The 17,500-nt window shown below is 34.3% G+C and overlaps 1 protein-coding gene across 4 annotated transcripts in view; it reads left to right on the top strand.

Annotated features, from left to right (window-relative positions):
* Positions 1-17,500, top strand: part of LOC101882086 (ras-specific guanine nucleotide-releasing factor RalGPS1-like) — a 325,318-nt gene that overhangs the window by 251,668 nt on the left and 56,150 nt on the right. For all 4 annotated transcript variants that reach the window (XM_073951912.1, XM_073951909.1, XM_073951911.1 and 1 more), the window contains exon 11: positions 11,386-11,453. In XM_073951912.1, coding sequence (XP_073808013.1) covers positions 11,386-11,453 — 68 coding nt within the window. The remainder of the gene's footprint in view (positions 1-11,385; positions 11,454-17,500) is intronic.

Genomic DNA, 17,500 nt, shown 5'->3' with positions numbered 1-17,500 from the left:
AGAGTAATTGAATAGATTTATTATAGAAAAAAAAGATAATAGTAGTCTAAATAAGCATCTCTTTAGGGTGGCCACAAACTAAAAAGTAAATGAACTAAATTACCTGTAAATATTTAAAGAAAAACACAGGAAGCTTAACTTTCTCCCTAAACATAAACACAGTCAAAAGCAATCAAATAAATAAACAAGTTAAATTAATGAAAACGAATAATGTTAAGTTAAAGTGTCATTTCACAGTATTTTTTTTTTTTTTACTTTTTTAAGGATGTCTGTTTTAGTAATTTTCTTTCTATTTCTATCTTTTTCTATGTTTCTATATAGAGATATAGAAGTACTATAGACACACACACTCACTGGCAACTTAATTACACCTAACTAGTACTGGGTTGGACTGTGAAAAAATGACCTTGCACTGGCTAATATGAACAATCAGACAAAACAGACACTGTGTAAAAATTGCCAAGTTTAGTTTTTTAATTTGTTTTTTTAAATCATTTATTTATTTATTTATTTATTTATTTATTTATTTATTTATTTATTTATTCATTCATTCATTCATTCATTCATTCATTCATTCATTCATTCATTCATGTATGTATGTATGTATGTATGTATGTATGTATGTATGTATGTATGTATGTATGTATGTATGTATGTATGTATGTATGTATGTATGTATGTATGTATGTATGTATGTATGTATGTATGTATGTATGTATGTATGTATGTATGTATGTATGTATGTATGTATGTATGTATGTATGTATGTATGTATGTATGTATGTATGTATGTATGTATGTATGTATGTATGTATGTATGTATGTATGTATGTATGTATGTATGTATGTATGTATGTATGTATGTATGCATGCATGCATGCATGCATGCATGCATGCATGCATGCATGCATGCATGCATGCATGCATGCATGCATGCATGCATGCATGCATGCATTCATTCATTCATTCATTCATTCATTCATTCATTCATTCATTCATTCATTCATTCATTCATTCATTCATTCATTCATTCATTCATTCATTCATTCATTCATTTATTTATTTTATTATTTCTTTCTTTCTTTATTTATCTTTGTTTTGATTTTGGTCAGAACTCAATCAGGAGTGTGTGCAATGTGCCAATTTGTTAATGAAGGCATTTTTTTCTAATGGTTTTGCATGTGTGTGTGTTTTATGATGGGAGTTTCTCTCTGGCGTGTTATTTGTGGTCTGCGCTATCTGAGGCCTCCAGGGTGTTTTTCGCTGATCTCAGGGCTGCTTTTATAGTGGTTTTGATGGGCTGAGCTCCAGATCTGCTGGATCTGGGCGGGTTTCATGTGGTCTGCCTGGTGGCGTTTGGTTCATGACCCCGTTTCGTTTCCAGTGGATGCAGGAGTGAGGTTTATATCCTGACTGATAGACCCTCGTCACACTTTCTGTTTCCCGCCAGGATTCAGGATGTGTTGTGGTATACCTTTTGTGTTTACATCTCTCAATTTTGGTTTATTCTAGAATTTAGTTTTCATGAGGTTAAAATTTTAGTTTGTCTTTTGTTTACATGTTTAAGTTTTAATTTTTAAAAGTATTCTTGTTGTAATTAAGTTTATATCTAACAATCTAGTTTTTAATCAACCGCCAAGTTATCCAGCATTTTTTTTTTTTTTACGTAGCGGATGCCCTTCCAGCTGCAACCTAATACTGGGAAACACCCTTTAGCACTGTCGCCTCACAGCAAGAAGGTCACTGGTTCGAGTTCCTACTGGGTCAGTTGGCATTTCTGTGTCGAGTTTGCATGTTCTCCCCGTGTTGGCATGGGTTTCCTTCGGGTGTTCCGGTTTCCCCCACAGTCCAAACACATGCGATATAGGCGAATTGGATGAGCTAAATTGGCCGTAGTGTATGCGTGTGTGAATGAGTGTGTATAGGTGTTTCCCAATACTGGGTTGCAGCTGAAAGGGCATCTGCTGCATAAAACATATGTTCTCCCCGTGTTGGTGTGGGTTTCCTCTGGGTCCAAACACATGTGCTATAGGAGAATTGGGTAAGCTAAATTGCCCGTAGTGTATGTGTGTGAATGAGTGTGTATGGATGTTTCCCAGTGATGGGTTGCAGCTGGAAGGGTATCTGCTGCGTAATACATATGCTGGATATGTTGGCAGTTCATTCCGCTGTGGCAATCCCAGATTAATAAAGGGACTAAGCCAAAAAGAAAATGAATGAATAAATGAATGAAAGAATGCATCGAACTCTGTCTCACAGAAACCTGGCTAAAACCAGACGATTACATGATCCTAAACAAGTCTTCACCTGAAGGATATCATTATGAACACAAGCCTCGTCCTAAAGTGAAAGGCATTAGAATAATATATAATAATATTTTTTGTGTCTCTCAGCAATCTGGCTTCAAATATGCACTCATCGGCCACTTTATTAGGTACACCTTACTAGTACCGGGTTGGATCCCCTTTTGCCTTCAGAACTGCCTTAATCCTTCGTGGTATAGATTCAACAAGCTACTGGAAATATTCCTCAGAGATTTTGCTCCATGTTGACTTGATAGCATCATGCAGTTGCTGCAGATTTGTCGGCTGCACATCCATGATGTCAATCTCCCGTTCCACCACATCCCAAAGGTGCTCAATTGGATTGAGCTCTGGTGGCTGTGGAGGCCATTTGAGTACAGTTAACTCATTGTCATGTTCAAGAAACCAGTCTGAGATGATTCACGCTTTATGACATGGTGCGTTATCCTGCTGGAAGTAGCCATCAGAAGATGGGTACACTGAGGTCATTAAGGGATGGACATGGTCAGCAGCAATACTCGGGTAGGCTGTGGCCTTGACATGATGCTCAATCGGTACTAATGAGCCCAAAGTGTGCCAAGAAAATCTCCCCCACACCATTACACCACCACCACCAATCCTGAACTGCTGATACAAGGCAGGATTGATCCATGCTTTCATGTTGTTGATGCCAAATTCTGACACGACCATCCGAATGCGGCAGCAGAAATGGAGACTCATCAGAGCAGGCAACGTTTCTCCAATCTTCTATTGTCCAGTTTTGGTGAGCCTGTGTGAATTGTAGTTTTACACTAATGCGTTTTAGTTTGAAAACGCATAAGTTTTCCTACGGTTACGCCAACCGTCCACACTACGCCGGAGTTCTCGAGCGCCGAAAACGGAGCGTTTCGAAAACGCTGGAGAGGCCGTTTTCATTCTGAAACGCTGCTGCTCCGTCTCAGTGTGGATGATGGAAAACGGAGACATCTGAAAACGGAGGCGGGGCTGCAGACATTCGCCTCTCTGATTGGGGCTTTTCCTCAATATTAAGTAGCCTAACACGCACAGTTCAGTCCTGCATTCTCTCCGTGTAAGTTCAGACTTCACATGTTTGATCAAGGCTGCAGTCTCTTCTTCTCAGTTTGATATGGAAAACAGACTATACCGAGGACACGGGTAAATCTTTAAAGGGAACAGTGTACTTTATAACTTCATTCACATCACCCTGGCTACGTTGTTTCACTTTCTCAACAATAAAATGTAAACATGATTTAAGGAACTGCCTATTTTCATTTTAATATTAGCAACCTAGACAGCAGAAATGTTGAGGCGTCGTGCTGCATGAGCGTCATCTTCACTGTGTGGATATTTATAACAAAACGGAGCCGATAACAACTGCCTCCTTTCAATTTCAGTGAAAATACGAAACACAGCCTCTCTTTTGCTGAATATCAGTTTTAATAATCGATAATGGCCATTATAAAAGTAGAATAAGTTTATACATTATAGGAAATAAAGGCAAGCGATCAGTCAATATACAGAATGTACGTGGTTACATTAATCATTAACTTATCTTTGCGCTCAGCCAAAACACGTTACCTGAGAACAAGTAATAGATTCCAATGACCAAAGTCAGGGAATATGTCGTTAGATAAAGACAACAAGATGAATGAAATATCCCGTTTAATAAATATAGTGAGATTAGATCCAGCGGGAGATGCTTGATGAGAAGTCCGACTAGCAGAGCTCTCATCTGGGTAGATGGGCTCCAGCGCTTGCCCAAGAGTGTCTGTGTGGTCACGTGATGTGCGTTTTCAGCGTTTTGGTGTGGACGGAGAGCAGTTCAGAAACGCTGGGTAAAACGCGAGTGTGGACGCGGATCGTTTTCATTCTAAAACGCCGTTTTAAAACTAAAACGCACTAGTGTAAACGGGGCCTCAGTTTCCTGTTCTTAGCTGACAGGAGTGACACCCAGTGTGGTCTTCTGCTGCTTTAGCCCATCCGCCTACTACATTGAACTGAACTAAACTGAACTTCAACTCTAAAAACTGGACTGACGCACTTTCAATTCACTATAATCTAATATATTAAGCTGCTTTGACACAGTCTACAATGTAAAAGCGCTATAGAAATAAAGATGAATTGAATTGGATGGAATTGGTTGAAATAATCCTGTTTCATATGCTCATGTACAGTTGTAGTTTGTGCCGGTCTATACAGAACTGATTTTTTTAGGCACAGTGCAATGTGAGACAGTCCTGCCTTCAATGGAAACATGTGCTGCTACTCATTAGTTTTCTGCCTACTGTTTGGAAAGTGTCTGAAAGCTCTGTGAATGCAGTCTTGTTAGAGTTTGGAAAAGCTTTCTTTTGCGTGATCTGGTTTCTGAACTCTCAACCTCTGTGAAGTCTCTTCAATCTCATCTGCAGAAATGTGTGTGTTCATTACTGAGAAATGCAGATTTTTCCAGAATGATGGATGACTGACTGCCTTCAGTGTTTTCTCCACACCCTCCTGCCATCTGACATCCTTAAATCTGTGTGTTATCCTGCTGGAATCTGTGCTTTTTTTCATCAATCTCCCAATCACTGTGTCAGGTTGTCGGGTTTTTGGCTGTTTCAGATTTTTTTTGTCTATTAGGGGAGGTGATCTGTCGTGTTATTTAGTGTGTTTTTTCCTTTGGTGTTGCTATTGCGATTGAGGTTTTCTTGCTGATGGGGTTTGATTATTACAGGCTTGCAGGATTACAGGATTGATCTCTTCTTCAGTCAGAAAACCCCTCCAAAAAACAACAATGACTGTCCAATAGCTGCATTTTAGAGGATCAAACTGTTTTGTGCTGTATCTTATTTGTTTTTTCACAGGTCAACAATGTGGAGTTGTTGAAATATTTTTTTAAAGATTACAGAACTATACAACAATACATTTATATGACAATAAATACAATTGTAATAATTTTGTCATAATATTGGTTTTGATTTTGTATTTTTTTTCTAAATGCACTTATTTTATTTTATTTTTTCAATTTTTTAAATTTAAACCTTTTTGTTTTTTTATTATTATTTTATTACATTTTTATTTAGTTTTTGTATTTTATTTCGTTTTATTTTATTTGACTGTAATTCTAAAAAAATCTTCATGGTGATTTTGTGAATAATAATATTTATTTATTTATTTGTTTGTTTATTTATGTGATCAAGTGCAAAAATATTTATTTATTTATTCATTCATTTAAATGATCAAGTGAAAAATATACCATATTTATTTATTTATATCATCAAGTGAAAAATACATCATATTTATTTATTTATTTATATGATCAAGTGCAAAAATATATCATATTTATTTATTTATATGATCAATTGAAAAATACATCATATTTATTTATTTATTTATTTATTCATATGATTGAGTGCAAAAATATATATTTATTTATTTATATGAGAAAGTGAAAAATATATCATATTTATTTATTTATTTGTTTATTTATATTATCAAGTGCAAAACTATATAATATTTATTTATTTATGTGAGCAAGTGAAAAATATATCATATTTATTTGTTTATTTATTTATATCATCAAGTTCAAAAATATATATTATTTATTAATTTATTTAATTATTTCTTTCTTTCTTTCTCTTAAATTATGTATTTATTGATTAATTTATTTATTTATATGACCAAGTGCAAAAATATATCATATTTATTTATTTATTTGATCAAGTGAAAATATATCATGTTTATTTATTTATTTACGTGATCAAATGAAAATATATCATATTTATTTATTTATTTATTTATTTATTTATTTATTTATTTATTTATTTATTTGATCAAGTTAAAAAGTATATCATATGTATTTATTTCTTTATTTATTTAAATAATCAAGTGAAAATATATCTTTTTTTTTTAAATGATCAAGTAAAAATATATCATATTTATTTATTTATATGATCAAGTGCAAAAATATATAATATTTATTTATTTATATGATCTAGTAAAAATGTTGTATTTGTTTTATATTTGTTTAAGCAGTTACAAAGCTCCACAGATTTGAAAAAGTGCTTAATATAGTTGGTCTAAATAAAAATTCTGCCCGAGTTTGGTCTACAGAATAAAGCTTTTGATGAGACTGACCACTACCACTACAAATGTTTTCATCCAAAGTGACTTAAAAAAATCCATGCATTACCTGAGAATTGAAGCCATGATTTTGACTTATAGGAATGTCAGACAGCATAGAGTTTATTGTGAATATTCTTTCCTAAAGCTCACCGTACATTGTGCCAGAACATTATTATAGCTGATTTTCTGTGTGTTCTGGGTAATGAACTGTAGCTGATGGTGTGGAAATGAGAGATTTCTGTGCAGTTTATGGGATTGTTAACAGCGAGTCCCTTCTGGTCCTCTATAAAACTGTGAAATGTTATCAGGTCCGTTTGGGTTGCTCAATGTCTCCTGTAGGTCAGATACAGCACCAGTAAAGCCAAACGTGTGTGTGAATGTGTGTGTGTTACTTCACCTCTGAGGCCTGTAAGAGTATTTTATAGAGAAGTGTGTTTGAAAGCTGAAGTGATCACTTTACGTACAGATCAGTGAATTTTTGGGTTTATTATTGTTGGAAGAAAGTGACGAAATTGTATTTCTTGTCAGTTTGAGTGCTCACGGGCCCTATCATACATCCAGTGCAATAAAGTGCAAGACATGTTTGGCGCAATGTGTTGCTATTTTCAGACCAGCGCTACAGTAATTTTCACGTTTTGTGCCATGTTGTTTAAATAGCAAATCCATGGGTGTTCTGGTCTATAAAGGAGGCCTGTTTAAGCGCATTGTTGGTGCATTGCTATTTTGAGGAACTAAAATAGACTGCGTAATTGTCTAGTGCAGAGCGTGTTAGTTGTGTGCCTTAAATGCGTACACATTGCTTAATACACACAGGGTGTACAGCAACACTAAAATTAACTAATGAAAAAAAAATGAAGGAATAAAACATTACAAAAATTATTATTATCTACATAAATATAAAAACCACTGCCTCCATGCCTTCTTCACCTCGGGGGGCTTTTTCAGTTTATTCATGACAATTTGCTTTTGTATAATATTATTATTAGCAGAATTATTTATTATATGCATATTTATTTTTGTTTTAATAAAAAGTTTGGATTTGTCCACCTGTGGTGTTTTGGAGACTTCTGCATCACCATATGGGGCAGATGAACAGGACGTGTGTTGGATAAAATCGTTTTTTTGACATTTTGCATTTCGTTATTATTGTTCATTTATTAGTTTGCTGGAAATTAGAACTGAATTTAGAAATAGTTTTGAAACAAATCTAACAAATGAAATTAAATATGTAGGCTGATTGATGTCTTCAGTGGAGTAAATACAACACCGTTTCCTTACTCCACAAAAGTGAATGAGTAAAGAGTAAAAGTGAAAAAAAAGAGAAAGTAAAGAGGCCGAATGGAGGAGGTTCGTTCTTTATCCTTGTGCTGCAGATGCTCTGTTTAACTGTTTTATCATTAGTGAAGTGTTCACCTACAAAGTCCGCCATGTAAATAGCAACACACAACTGACTTAAGAGAATAAGCACAACCCTGTTAGACTATGCGCCGGTGTGCAGAGAGTTTTTTTCAGTCCTTAAAATAGCAAAAGTGGGTTCGGAAATGGGCTTAAGGCCGATTTATACTTCTGCGTCAAACGCACGTGTATGCTACAAAGCGTAGCGCAAGCTCTGTGATTGGTCGGCTTGATAGCGCTGATGAGTCTGGGCGGGACAGAGAGCGGCGCGAGCCTGATGGAGTGATTGTTTACAAGTGTGGAGTCCTGTGAAGGAGCTCCGGATGGAAAGTTTGGTTTTGTGTTTTCCTCATAGTTAAAGTTGTTGCACGTCCGCCGGTTCCTGCCTCAAAATGAGCGAGTTTGAGCCACTTGTACATCCAGGAAGTGTTCAGAAAGAACAAAACACCAGCGAAAAACTCAACACGGAGGAATATAAACACCTCACTGCCCACTAGTGTTTCGGAAGTGTTAATGCAGACCAACAGAGACAGTGCGCAAGAGTCAGGAAAGTGGGCGTGTCCAGCTCTGTTTAGGGGGGAGTGTCGGAGGAGCAAAATAGGGAGGGTCTCTAAAAATTTGAATAAAAATGGGAGTGTCGGTTTGGGCATGTGCTGATTTTTAGAGGCAAAACACACATACACACACATATACACATATACACACACACACACACACATACATACACACACACACACACACAGGGGAGAAAGACTGTGACTGTGTTTACATGGACATCAGTAATTGACTTATTTGACATTGTTAAATAGTGGACTTTAACTGCAGTTTGGCTCTTTCATTCATGCCCCTCATGACAAACGAGATATTTGATTCAAAGAACTGCTCTAAGTGTGTATTTTTCATGCAATGTTTGAGAGAATGAGAGAAAAAAAAAAAACTCAGCATTTCTCTGTAACTTAGATGCGATCTGCAAGTAGCGTCAGAAAGCTGTGTGTTTTATTCCTGTCAAAATTCAGTGAAAATCCTCCACGACGGTGAGTTTGATTGTGGTCCTTACATGTTTACACTCGGTGTAATAGTTAGTTCGATAAGAAGTAACTTTGCCATCTGAATAAACAAACAAAGACCACTGGTTGCTCACTTACTAAGTCTGTAGAGACAGGACAAACAACAGCAACTAGAGCCACGTCTTTATTAAGAGGAGACGAGCAGCAAATCCGGATCTCACCATTTCCAGATGAGAAAAGCTCTCGGGTGAAAAAGTGTTCCTTAGACACATATTGTTGTCGAGCGTCGCGTGCACTGTAATCCACACGTGAATCCAGCTGTGCTCTCATAGAGAGAAAATGAAGACAAAACTGCAGCAAATAATTAAAGCAACACTGCACGCTTGTTTTGGTCTGAACACTGTAACAGGTACAAAAAGCCTTCAAAGCTACATGCATATTAATGATACTGCACCGCATACACAATAGAGCGCGCTGGTTGGTTTAAACCAAGTGTTACTCATGAACGAATGCTGCACCCTCAGAGACATAATAAGGCACTCCCATGTACAGACGTCCAGTCTACACGCTGGAATACACACTAAGATCTTATGGCCGTGACGCAGCTTCAAGAATTAGTTTCAAACCAGAAGTACGAATTTGCTCATAATAATACAAAAACAACCAATTTTCACTTTTTAGTGTAATATATGTGTCCTAATAGTGTTTTTTAGCAGCGTGGGACAAATATACAACTGTCAACAGCTCAAAACATGTGTTTTGGTGTTTTGTGACCCTTTAACTAACTATTATTTCATACTTTGTGTTTGCTTTTCCTTCATGCATGCAATTAGAGATCATTAGCGAATTATATCAACAGAACCAAAATGCAATTTTTTTAATAAAACGAAAATCTCTCCTGTAAAAAAAATAGTAGCCTTGTTACCTGTAGTAAATCAGTCTGGCCATTACTGGAATCTTCTAGAAATAACTGTTTAATTTTTCAGTTTGGCTTTTCATTTTAATATTAGCAGTCTTGACGCAGAACTGCAGTGAAAATGAAATGTTAAATCATAAACTTCATTTTATCTATCGATTTGACAGGGAGTATTATTATTATTATAAAAAATTTATATTATTATTACTAGTCATCGTAGTTGTAGTATATTATTTATTTTATTATTAGTATTATTATTAGTATTTATTTTTATTATTATTATTATTATTATTATCATCACAGTATAGTATTTATTTATTTTTAGTAATATTTTATTATTATTATTTTATTATTCATTATTTATTAGTAGTAGTATTATTATTTTTAATTATTATTATTATTATTATTAGTAGTAGTAGTAGTAGTAGTAGTAGTAGTAGTAGTAGTAGTAGTAGTGGTATTTTATAGTTACTTTTACTATTATTATTATTATTATTATTATTAGTAGTAGTAGTAGTAGTAGTATATTATTTATTTTATCAGTATTATTTTTTGTATTTATTATCATTATTATTATTATTATTATTATTATTATTATTATTATTATTATTATTATTATATAATTACTTTTACTATTAATAATAGTAGTAGTATAATATTTATTTTATTATTAGTATTATTATTCATATTATTATTATTATTATTATTATTATTATTATTATTATTATTTATTAATATTATTAGTAGTAGTAGTAGTAATAGTAGTAGTAGTAGTAGTAGTAGTAGTAGTAGAACTCCCGATCTGTTCCGGGACCTCGCAATTCACTAATTAAGTATTGAATACGCCTCTCCCACTAACATAGGCTTTGCATACAGGATGATGTTGAAAATGAAAACTAAATAAAAGGAAAACCTAAATTTAAATTTTAATTGTGTCACTATAGCGCGAACATTAATAACAAGCTTTGTAATAATTGTGTTTGTGTTTTATTTTTCAGTTTAGCTTTCCATTAGCAGTCTTGACGCAGAACTGCAGTGAAAATGAAACGTTACATCGTTAACTTCATTTTATCTATTGATTTGACAGGGGTGATGTGTTGTCACAGTGAAAATGAAAATTGAATTATTTAATTTAATTTTCAATTTTGGCAGATATTTTATGAACAGTGGTTTATAATAAAATTGTTAATATGTTTTTTTTTTTTTTTTTTCCAATTTTTATTTGATTTATTTAAAATAATTGGCAGGAATTACCTTCCGTATTACAGTGTTGGTTTTTCAAGTAAATAACAAAAAAAAAAACAATACAACAAAAATAATTAAACACTGAAGCAGAAAGCAGTTTTTGTGCTGTGTGTAAGTCTTTATAACACATCTTTAGTACAGAAGTGCAAGAAAAAAAATCCCGTTTTCCCTGAAATGCTTTGCTTAAATTAAAAGTGACGTCTTTAACTGTAGGATAAATGTGAGTGCTTAAGGTTTGATGTGATGATTTCACTAATGTGCCTTATTTTGGGTTTACGGCTGATCAGATCCAACTCATTTCACCCTCAAGCTTCAGCCAAACATGAGCTGCTTTCTAAATATGAAACTAATATGCAGCTAATAGGAACTAATGGAGTGTTTTTGGTGAGTTTTTAGCTTTTTCTTTCCATTACAGACTGTCTCTGAAAATCGAACCCGGGAACAGTTCACCGCGCATGGCCACATCCAAAGAAGACCTCGCAGGTGAGAAACTGCATTATTTATTTATTTATTTATTTATTTATTTATTTATTTATTTATTTATTTATTTATTTATTTATTTATTTATTTATTTATTTATTTATTTTTGTTTGTTTATTTATTTATTTGTTTATGATGATGATGATTATGATGAGATGATCATTATTATTATTATTTTGCTTGTATCAGTATTAATATTATTATTATTATTATTTTTATTAATATTGCTATTATTGTTCTATAATTATTTTTTATTATTATTTGTATGCCAATCAATTACCTATTTATATATGTATTATATTATTATTATTATTATTACTTTTATTATAATTTTTTTTGCTTTATTACTATTATTATTATTCATTTTAATTATTATTTTATAATAAGTATTTACTATTTTATGTTAATTATTTATGATTATTTAATATTTATGATAATTGCTTTTTTATTTTTTGTTGATTATTATTATTTAAATTTTTATTATTATTACTAGTCGTCATAGTAGTAGTAGTATATTATTTATTTTACTAGTATTATTATTATTATTATTTATTTTATTATTATTATTATATAAATATTTTTACTATTATTAGTAGTAGTAGTAGTAGTGGTAGGAGAAGTAGTATAGTATTTATTTATTATTTGTATTATTAGTAGTAGTTTTGTTATTGATTTATTATTCATTAATTGCCAGTTAATAGTTAATGTTATGTGCAGTCATAGTATTTAACACCATTTTACCCTGGACATGTTAAAGCCGCAGAAGTTTTCCAGTAATAATGTAATGTCATTTGTCAGCGTTTACTCCTGTAATCAAATCTGTAGGTTTCCATGTTCGTAAAACTTAATCTACATCTTGTTTGTAGGGTTTCCAAGACATTCTGTAACCATTCAGCCATTAAAAAAAGATATTTAATCTCATTCCAAAACCAAGGGTGAACGTTTGCATTTATGGTGACTATAGTCCTGATGTTTTTGATTGTTATGTAAAAATGTCATATGCATTAGGCTTTTTCCCCCGTGAAGTATCTGCATATCACTGCCAGATGATCTGACCCAATGCAATATAATGCAGTCATTGGCAGCATTTGGATTTCCATTCGTCATTCCTTCCACGAAGTCCTCTTCGTCGTGGTGTTAAAGTGAGGCATGAACAAGCTCATAGTCAGATATGAGGTAAAGTTCTTGTCTTTAATAATAACAGTTCACAAAAACTATTTCAAATCCTGTTTGCTAAAACAGTGTATTTAATTTGACCGCCAATAGCTGTAAGATGCAGACTAAGGTTTTGCCATGTTGCCAGCAGTGGTGTAAAGTAACAAATCACAAACACTCAAATGACTGTAATTGAGTAGGTTTTCTCAGGTATTGTAAATTACTAAGTAGTTTTATAAATGTGTACTTTTAATTTCTCTTGAGTACATGTTTAGTGCAGTATCGGTCATTTTACTCCACTACTTTCCTTTATCCTGCAGTCACTACTAAAGTAGAATAATCAGTCCTGCGATTCATGTCCAATTAAATCCCACATAAAAACTAATCACATCATTCTGAACTACCTCAAGGCATGGGCGCTTATAAATGCAGCAAATCATTTGGAAGCATTAAAAGTATCCAAGAAGATGTCTACATCATTACACGCCATGACCCAGAGGCTGTTTAGACCAGGGGTGTCCAAACTCAGGCTGTTTCCCAATATGCGTTCTTCATATGAGGTTATATGATCTTGACTGTTGTTGTTATTCCAGTTGCAAATAACTACAGCGACTGGAACGAACCACTAATGTTGGTTTGCTATATTTGGTTCGCTATATTTGGGCTTTCAAAGGACAAGACACAAAGAGATCTGCTCTTATAGTTTAATTGTAATTATGTCCCAGAGAGCCCTAGCTCTAGTATTTGACAAAGGAGAACTTCCAGAATCTCACCCAGTTCAGTGCTGGATTCAGCTAAAAACTCCTCTAACCAACGAAGCTGTGGATTGTGAGCCACAACCTGAAAGTGTTTTTATTTGTTAAAATTGATCAACTACATGCACAGTTTCTAGCGTTAACGATATGTTGTAGCGAGGATGTAAGCAAGGTCAGATGATCTCGACTGTTGTAGTTATTCCAGTCGCAAATAACTGCAGCGACTGGAATGAACCACCAATGATGGTTCACTATATTTGGTTCGCTCTATTTGGGCTTCCAAAGGACACGACACAAAGAGAGAAGTGCTTATAGTTTAATTTTGATTATGTCCCAGAGAATAATAAAACCGATATAGCTCTAGCATTTGACAAAGGAGAACTTCCAGAATCTCTACCAGTTCAGTGCTGGTTTCAGCTCAACTCCTCTAACCAACGAAGCCGTGGATTGTAAGCCACAACCTGTAAGTGTTTTTATTTGTTAAAATTCATCAACTACATGTAGCGAGGATGTAAACAAGGATGTAAACAGCAGGAAATGCTGTTTGGCACCACTAGCAATTGTAGGGTCCAGCCAGTTGGTCCAATGACGATTTGAACTGGTGGATGAAGGTTCACTGCATGTTCGGTCTTTCCAGTGCACAATGTTGATTTGTATAAAACTTAACTCATATCTGACACCAATTTTAGTATGAGGTGGTTTAGAATATTAATATATTTATCCTCGTTTTATCTGACTCCAATTATAAAACATTGAGAAGGTTATTTTGTTTCCTTTCACATTAATTTAGATTATGATTGAATATTCTCTTCGGTTCATCATTTTATGTTATTCTCGTTCATTAGGATTCCTATAACATCCTGAATCTTGTACCGGCCGAGTATACAATTTCTTAAGCACAAGCATGTCAGTCTTGGTCACTAAACAGTGGCGATTGACCGCTATCCTAAAACGGCAGAACCCTACTTACTCAGATTAGGATATTTTTTATGCGGCCCCCATAGATCTGCTACCTCCTAAATCAAACAGAGCTATTTAGTCATATAATGATCATTACTATAGAATTAAGCAGACCAGTCGTACTTAAACTATTAGTAACTTTGAATAATCACTATACTATCTAAATAGTATTATAAGTTTAACAGGTGAAGGACTATCCCCTTAGATATCCTTTTACAGTCTAAGTATACATGAATTAATGCCAATGTGTTAGTCGGAGCTCTAGAGACATCATATAGCGTGCCGCAATGCTCCGTCTACCGTGTTCTAGTCCGCTACTAACCTGTACAGAGGCTCGTGGTGTTATGAAACTACCACAATCTATTAGAGATAATAACACGAACTCTGTTTAAATAATTCAATCTGGGTTTCAATAATTTGATCTGGGTAAGCAGAATCGCGCCGAGCATTTCTCAAACCTTACCTTAAGTAATCCAAGAATCCCCTTAAGGAAAGGGGTGTGTGCATAACAAAAGGCATTTGCTTTTAGTACTGCCTGTGGAAAAGTCACACCCTTCACAGTGGTTCAAAAGATGCCTGAAGTTATATATTTATTGTTTTAATTATGTCTATTTCTGAGAGAATGAGACCATTGTACCAGTCGCACTGAGACATTTCAAATGATATCAAACATGATAGATAAAGTCAATTTGGTTAATTTAGAACATTCAAACATTGAAATGACCATATGTGTGAGTTGGGGTGATTGAAGTCGAGTTTCAGCACGTTCACATGTCAATGTTGCGGGAACTGGTTCTTTCTCGCATTCCCACCTGCTGGGTTGTGAAGCCAATTGTCTCTGTTTTCGGCTCATGTTGAATTGTCAAAGACATCAAAATATTTGTAATATCTCAATTATTACACAATTTAGCTACAAATTCATATTTATCAGTCAAATCGCTGTAAACCTCCACAATCTACAGCAGCGCTGCAATGTCTCTCTATGTGGAGGCTTTCTGTGCATCTCTCTATGCGGCCACTTTCCGTGCGTTCTACATCTCAAAATACAAATTCACAAAATATAAGTGAACATTTTATATTGCTTAAACATGCTTATTCCGAATATATGAAAGACACTTGTCAGATGTTATTTTGGAGAGCAGACGTGAGCTTCAGCTATATGCTCTTCATTTTTCTGTTTGATTCAGGCAGCTAACGCTGGTAACAGCTGCTCTGACTGGACTGTTTACACAGCACAAAAGCATGTGCTTGTAGGGGCGTGACCTGGAGCCAAACCACGAATCACAGCACATTTTGTTAGCTGACCAATCAGAGCCTCTTGAAGGCAGGTCGTTCATAGGAACTAGGAAATATGACAGTCGTTTCATGTTTGCTGAGTAGCTGTATATAATCAAATAAGATACAGGAAAAAATAACATGATTTTCTGCAAGTGAAGCATGAGCACACATTGCTTTGCATCTTAAAAACAAAACCAAACTTTAAAATTACACTGTGGACCGGCCCTTTAATGTAAAGAGATGCATTAGAATATGAGTAAGTTAACATTAGCAAACTTTATGTAATGTTGAATAATAGTCATTGCTCACCATCAGTTCATGTTAACTAATGTATTCAATAACATATGTTTAGTTGACGTAAACAAAGACTGAGTAATCCTTCAGAACTATGTTGTTCACTGTTAATTCATGTTAACTAATGCATTAACCAACAATAACTAATATGTCTTTATTGTAAAGGTTACCTTAAAAAAAAATTAAAATTGCACAAGAAGACCAAATATTTTGTCTTCAATGGTATAGTCCAGGGCTGTTCAATTGGCAGCTCGCGGGCCAAACCCAGCCCCGAGGCAATTTGTTCCAGCCCTCCAAATAGTGTGACCAAGACATCAAAAATACATTTAGTTCTGTCGAAAAACAGCCGCTATAGTTATGAAGTGACGTGCGTCTGTTCAATACAGCACGAGCTGCAGTTGAAGGCTTCGTAGAGAGTGATTCAACTGACATTAAGTGAGTGGTGCGGGCAGCCGAAAACATTTGGCCTTTTGTACAATGCACTGATATCGTCAATAGGGATGCAATGATTAAACAAGGATGTAAACAACAGGAAATGATGTTTGGCACCACTAGCAATTTAGCTACAAATTCATATTTATCAGTCAAACTGCTGTAAACATCCACAATCTACAGCAGCGCTGCAATGTCTCTCTGTGTGAAAGCTTTATGAGTGTTTCTCTATGCGGCCTCTTTCAGTCAAACTGCTGTAAGTGCGATTTCACTATTAACCTCGCTTTAATTTAATATGATTAATTAATGGTAAAGAGTTCTCAACGCCGCGTTTCTGTGGCATGGAATGAAACTGCTGCAACTAAACAAGGTTATGCTAACTGTGTGCTAGTTCAAAGTTCCGAGCTTATACCGAGACTAATACACATGCGGATTAACTGGATTAACCCACTGAATTATCCATAGCAGCGGGTCGTTCACATTTCGCGTCTTTTCCGCACGCCAGTTCATTATTTCCAATGGAGACGTGCTCATATTGGAGGGGTGCACGCACGACTCGTAAGCGGACCGACGCACTCATGTCCTCCAGGCGAACACAATAGAAGTTATCCCAGCTGTAGCAGTGAGAGTTGTGCGTGGCTTTTAGTGGAATGTCAATGATACGAAACTGTCGTAGATAAAAAAAGATACGAATTATTACAAATTATAAAATTTATTATGTTTGTATGAACGCAGATAATAACATTAGTTCATTTAAATTCTTAGCTATTATATAGCTTACATTAACATTATACAAATACTATTTTGTAACTACATTGTTCTATCATTTATTTTATTGTAAAATTGTCACTCGTTTAAATCAAAAACTTTTTTATTTATTTTTAATTTTAAAGAGAGAAGTTGACTACTGTTTGTTTTTTATTATTTTGTGCTGTATTTGGTTACTGAGCAGCAATAAACACTTTAAAATGTAAGCAGTTTTCTTGTGATTTTCTAAACTAATAGTGTTTTGAATTTAATAAATGTATAATAATTGTGATAATCGTGAAAGATTATTCTTCAGACTATAATAGTACACCCAAAATCTATAATCTTTGCATCCCTAATTGTTATGCAGTTTAAAACGCAGCAAGTCTGAATGTAGAAGTCCACTTAAGCAATGCACTAATTTTGTTG

The sequence above is a fragment of the Danio rerio genome, chromosome 5 (genome assembly GCF_049306965.1).
Source record: "Danio rerio strain Tuebingen ecotype United States chromosome 5, GRCz12tu, whole genome shotgun sequence".
Classification (NCBI taxonomy): Eukaryota; Metazoa; Chordata; class Actinopteri; order Cypriniformes; family Danionidae; genus Danio; species Danio rerio.
The sequence above is the reverse complement of the archived record's forward strand: the minus strand, read 5'-3'. Positions and strand labels throughout refer to the sequence as shown.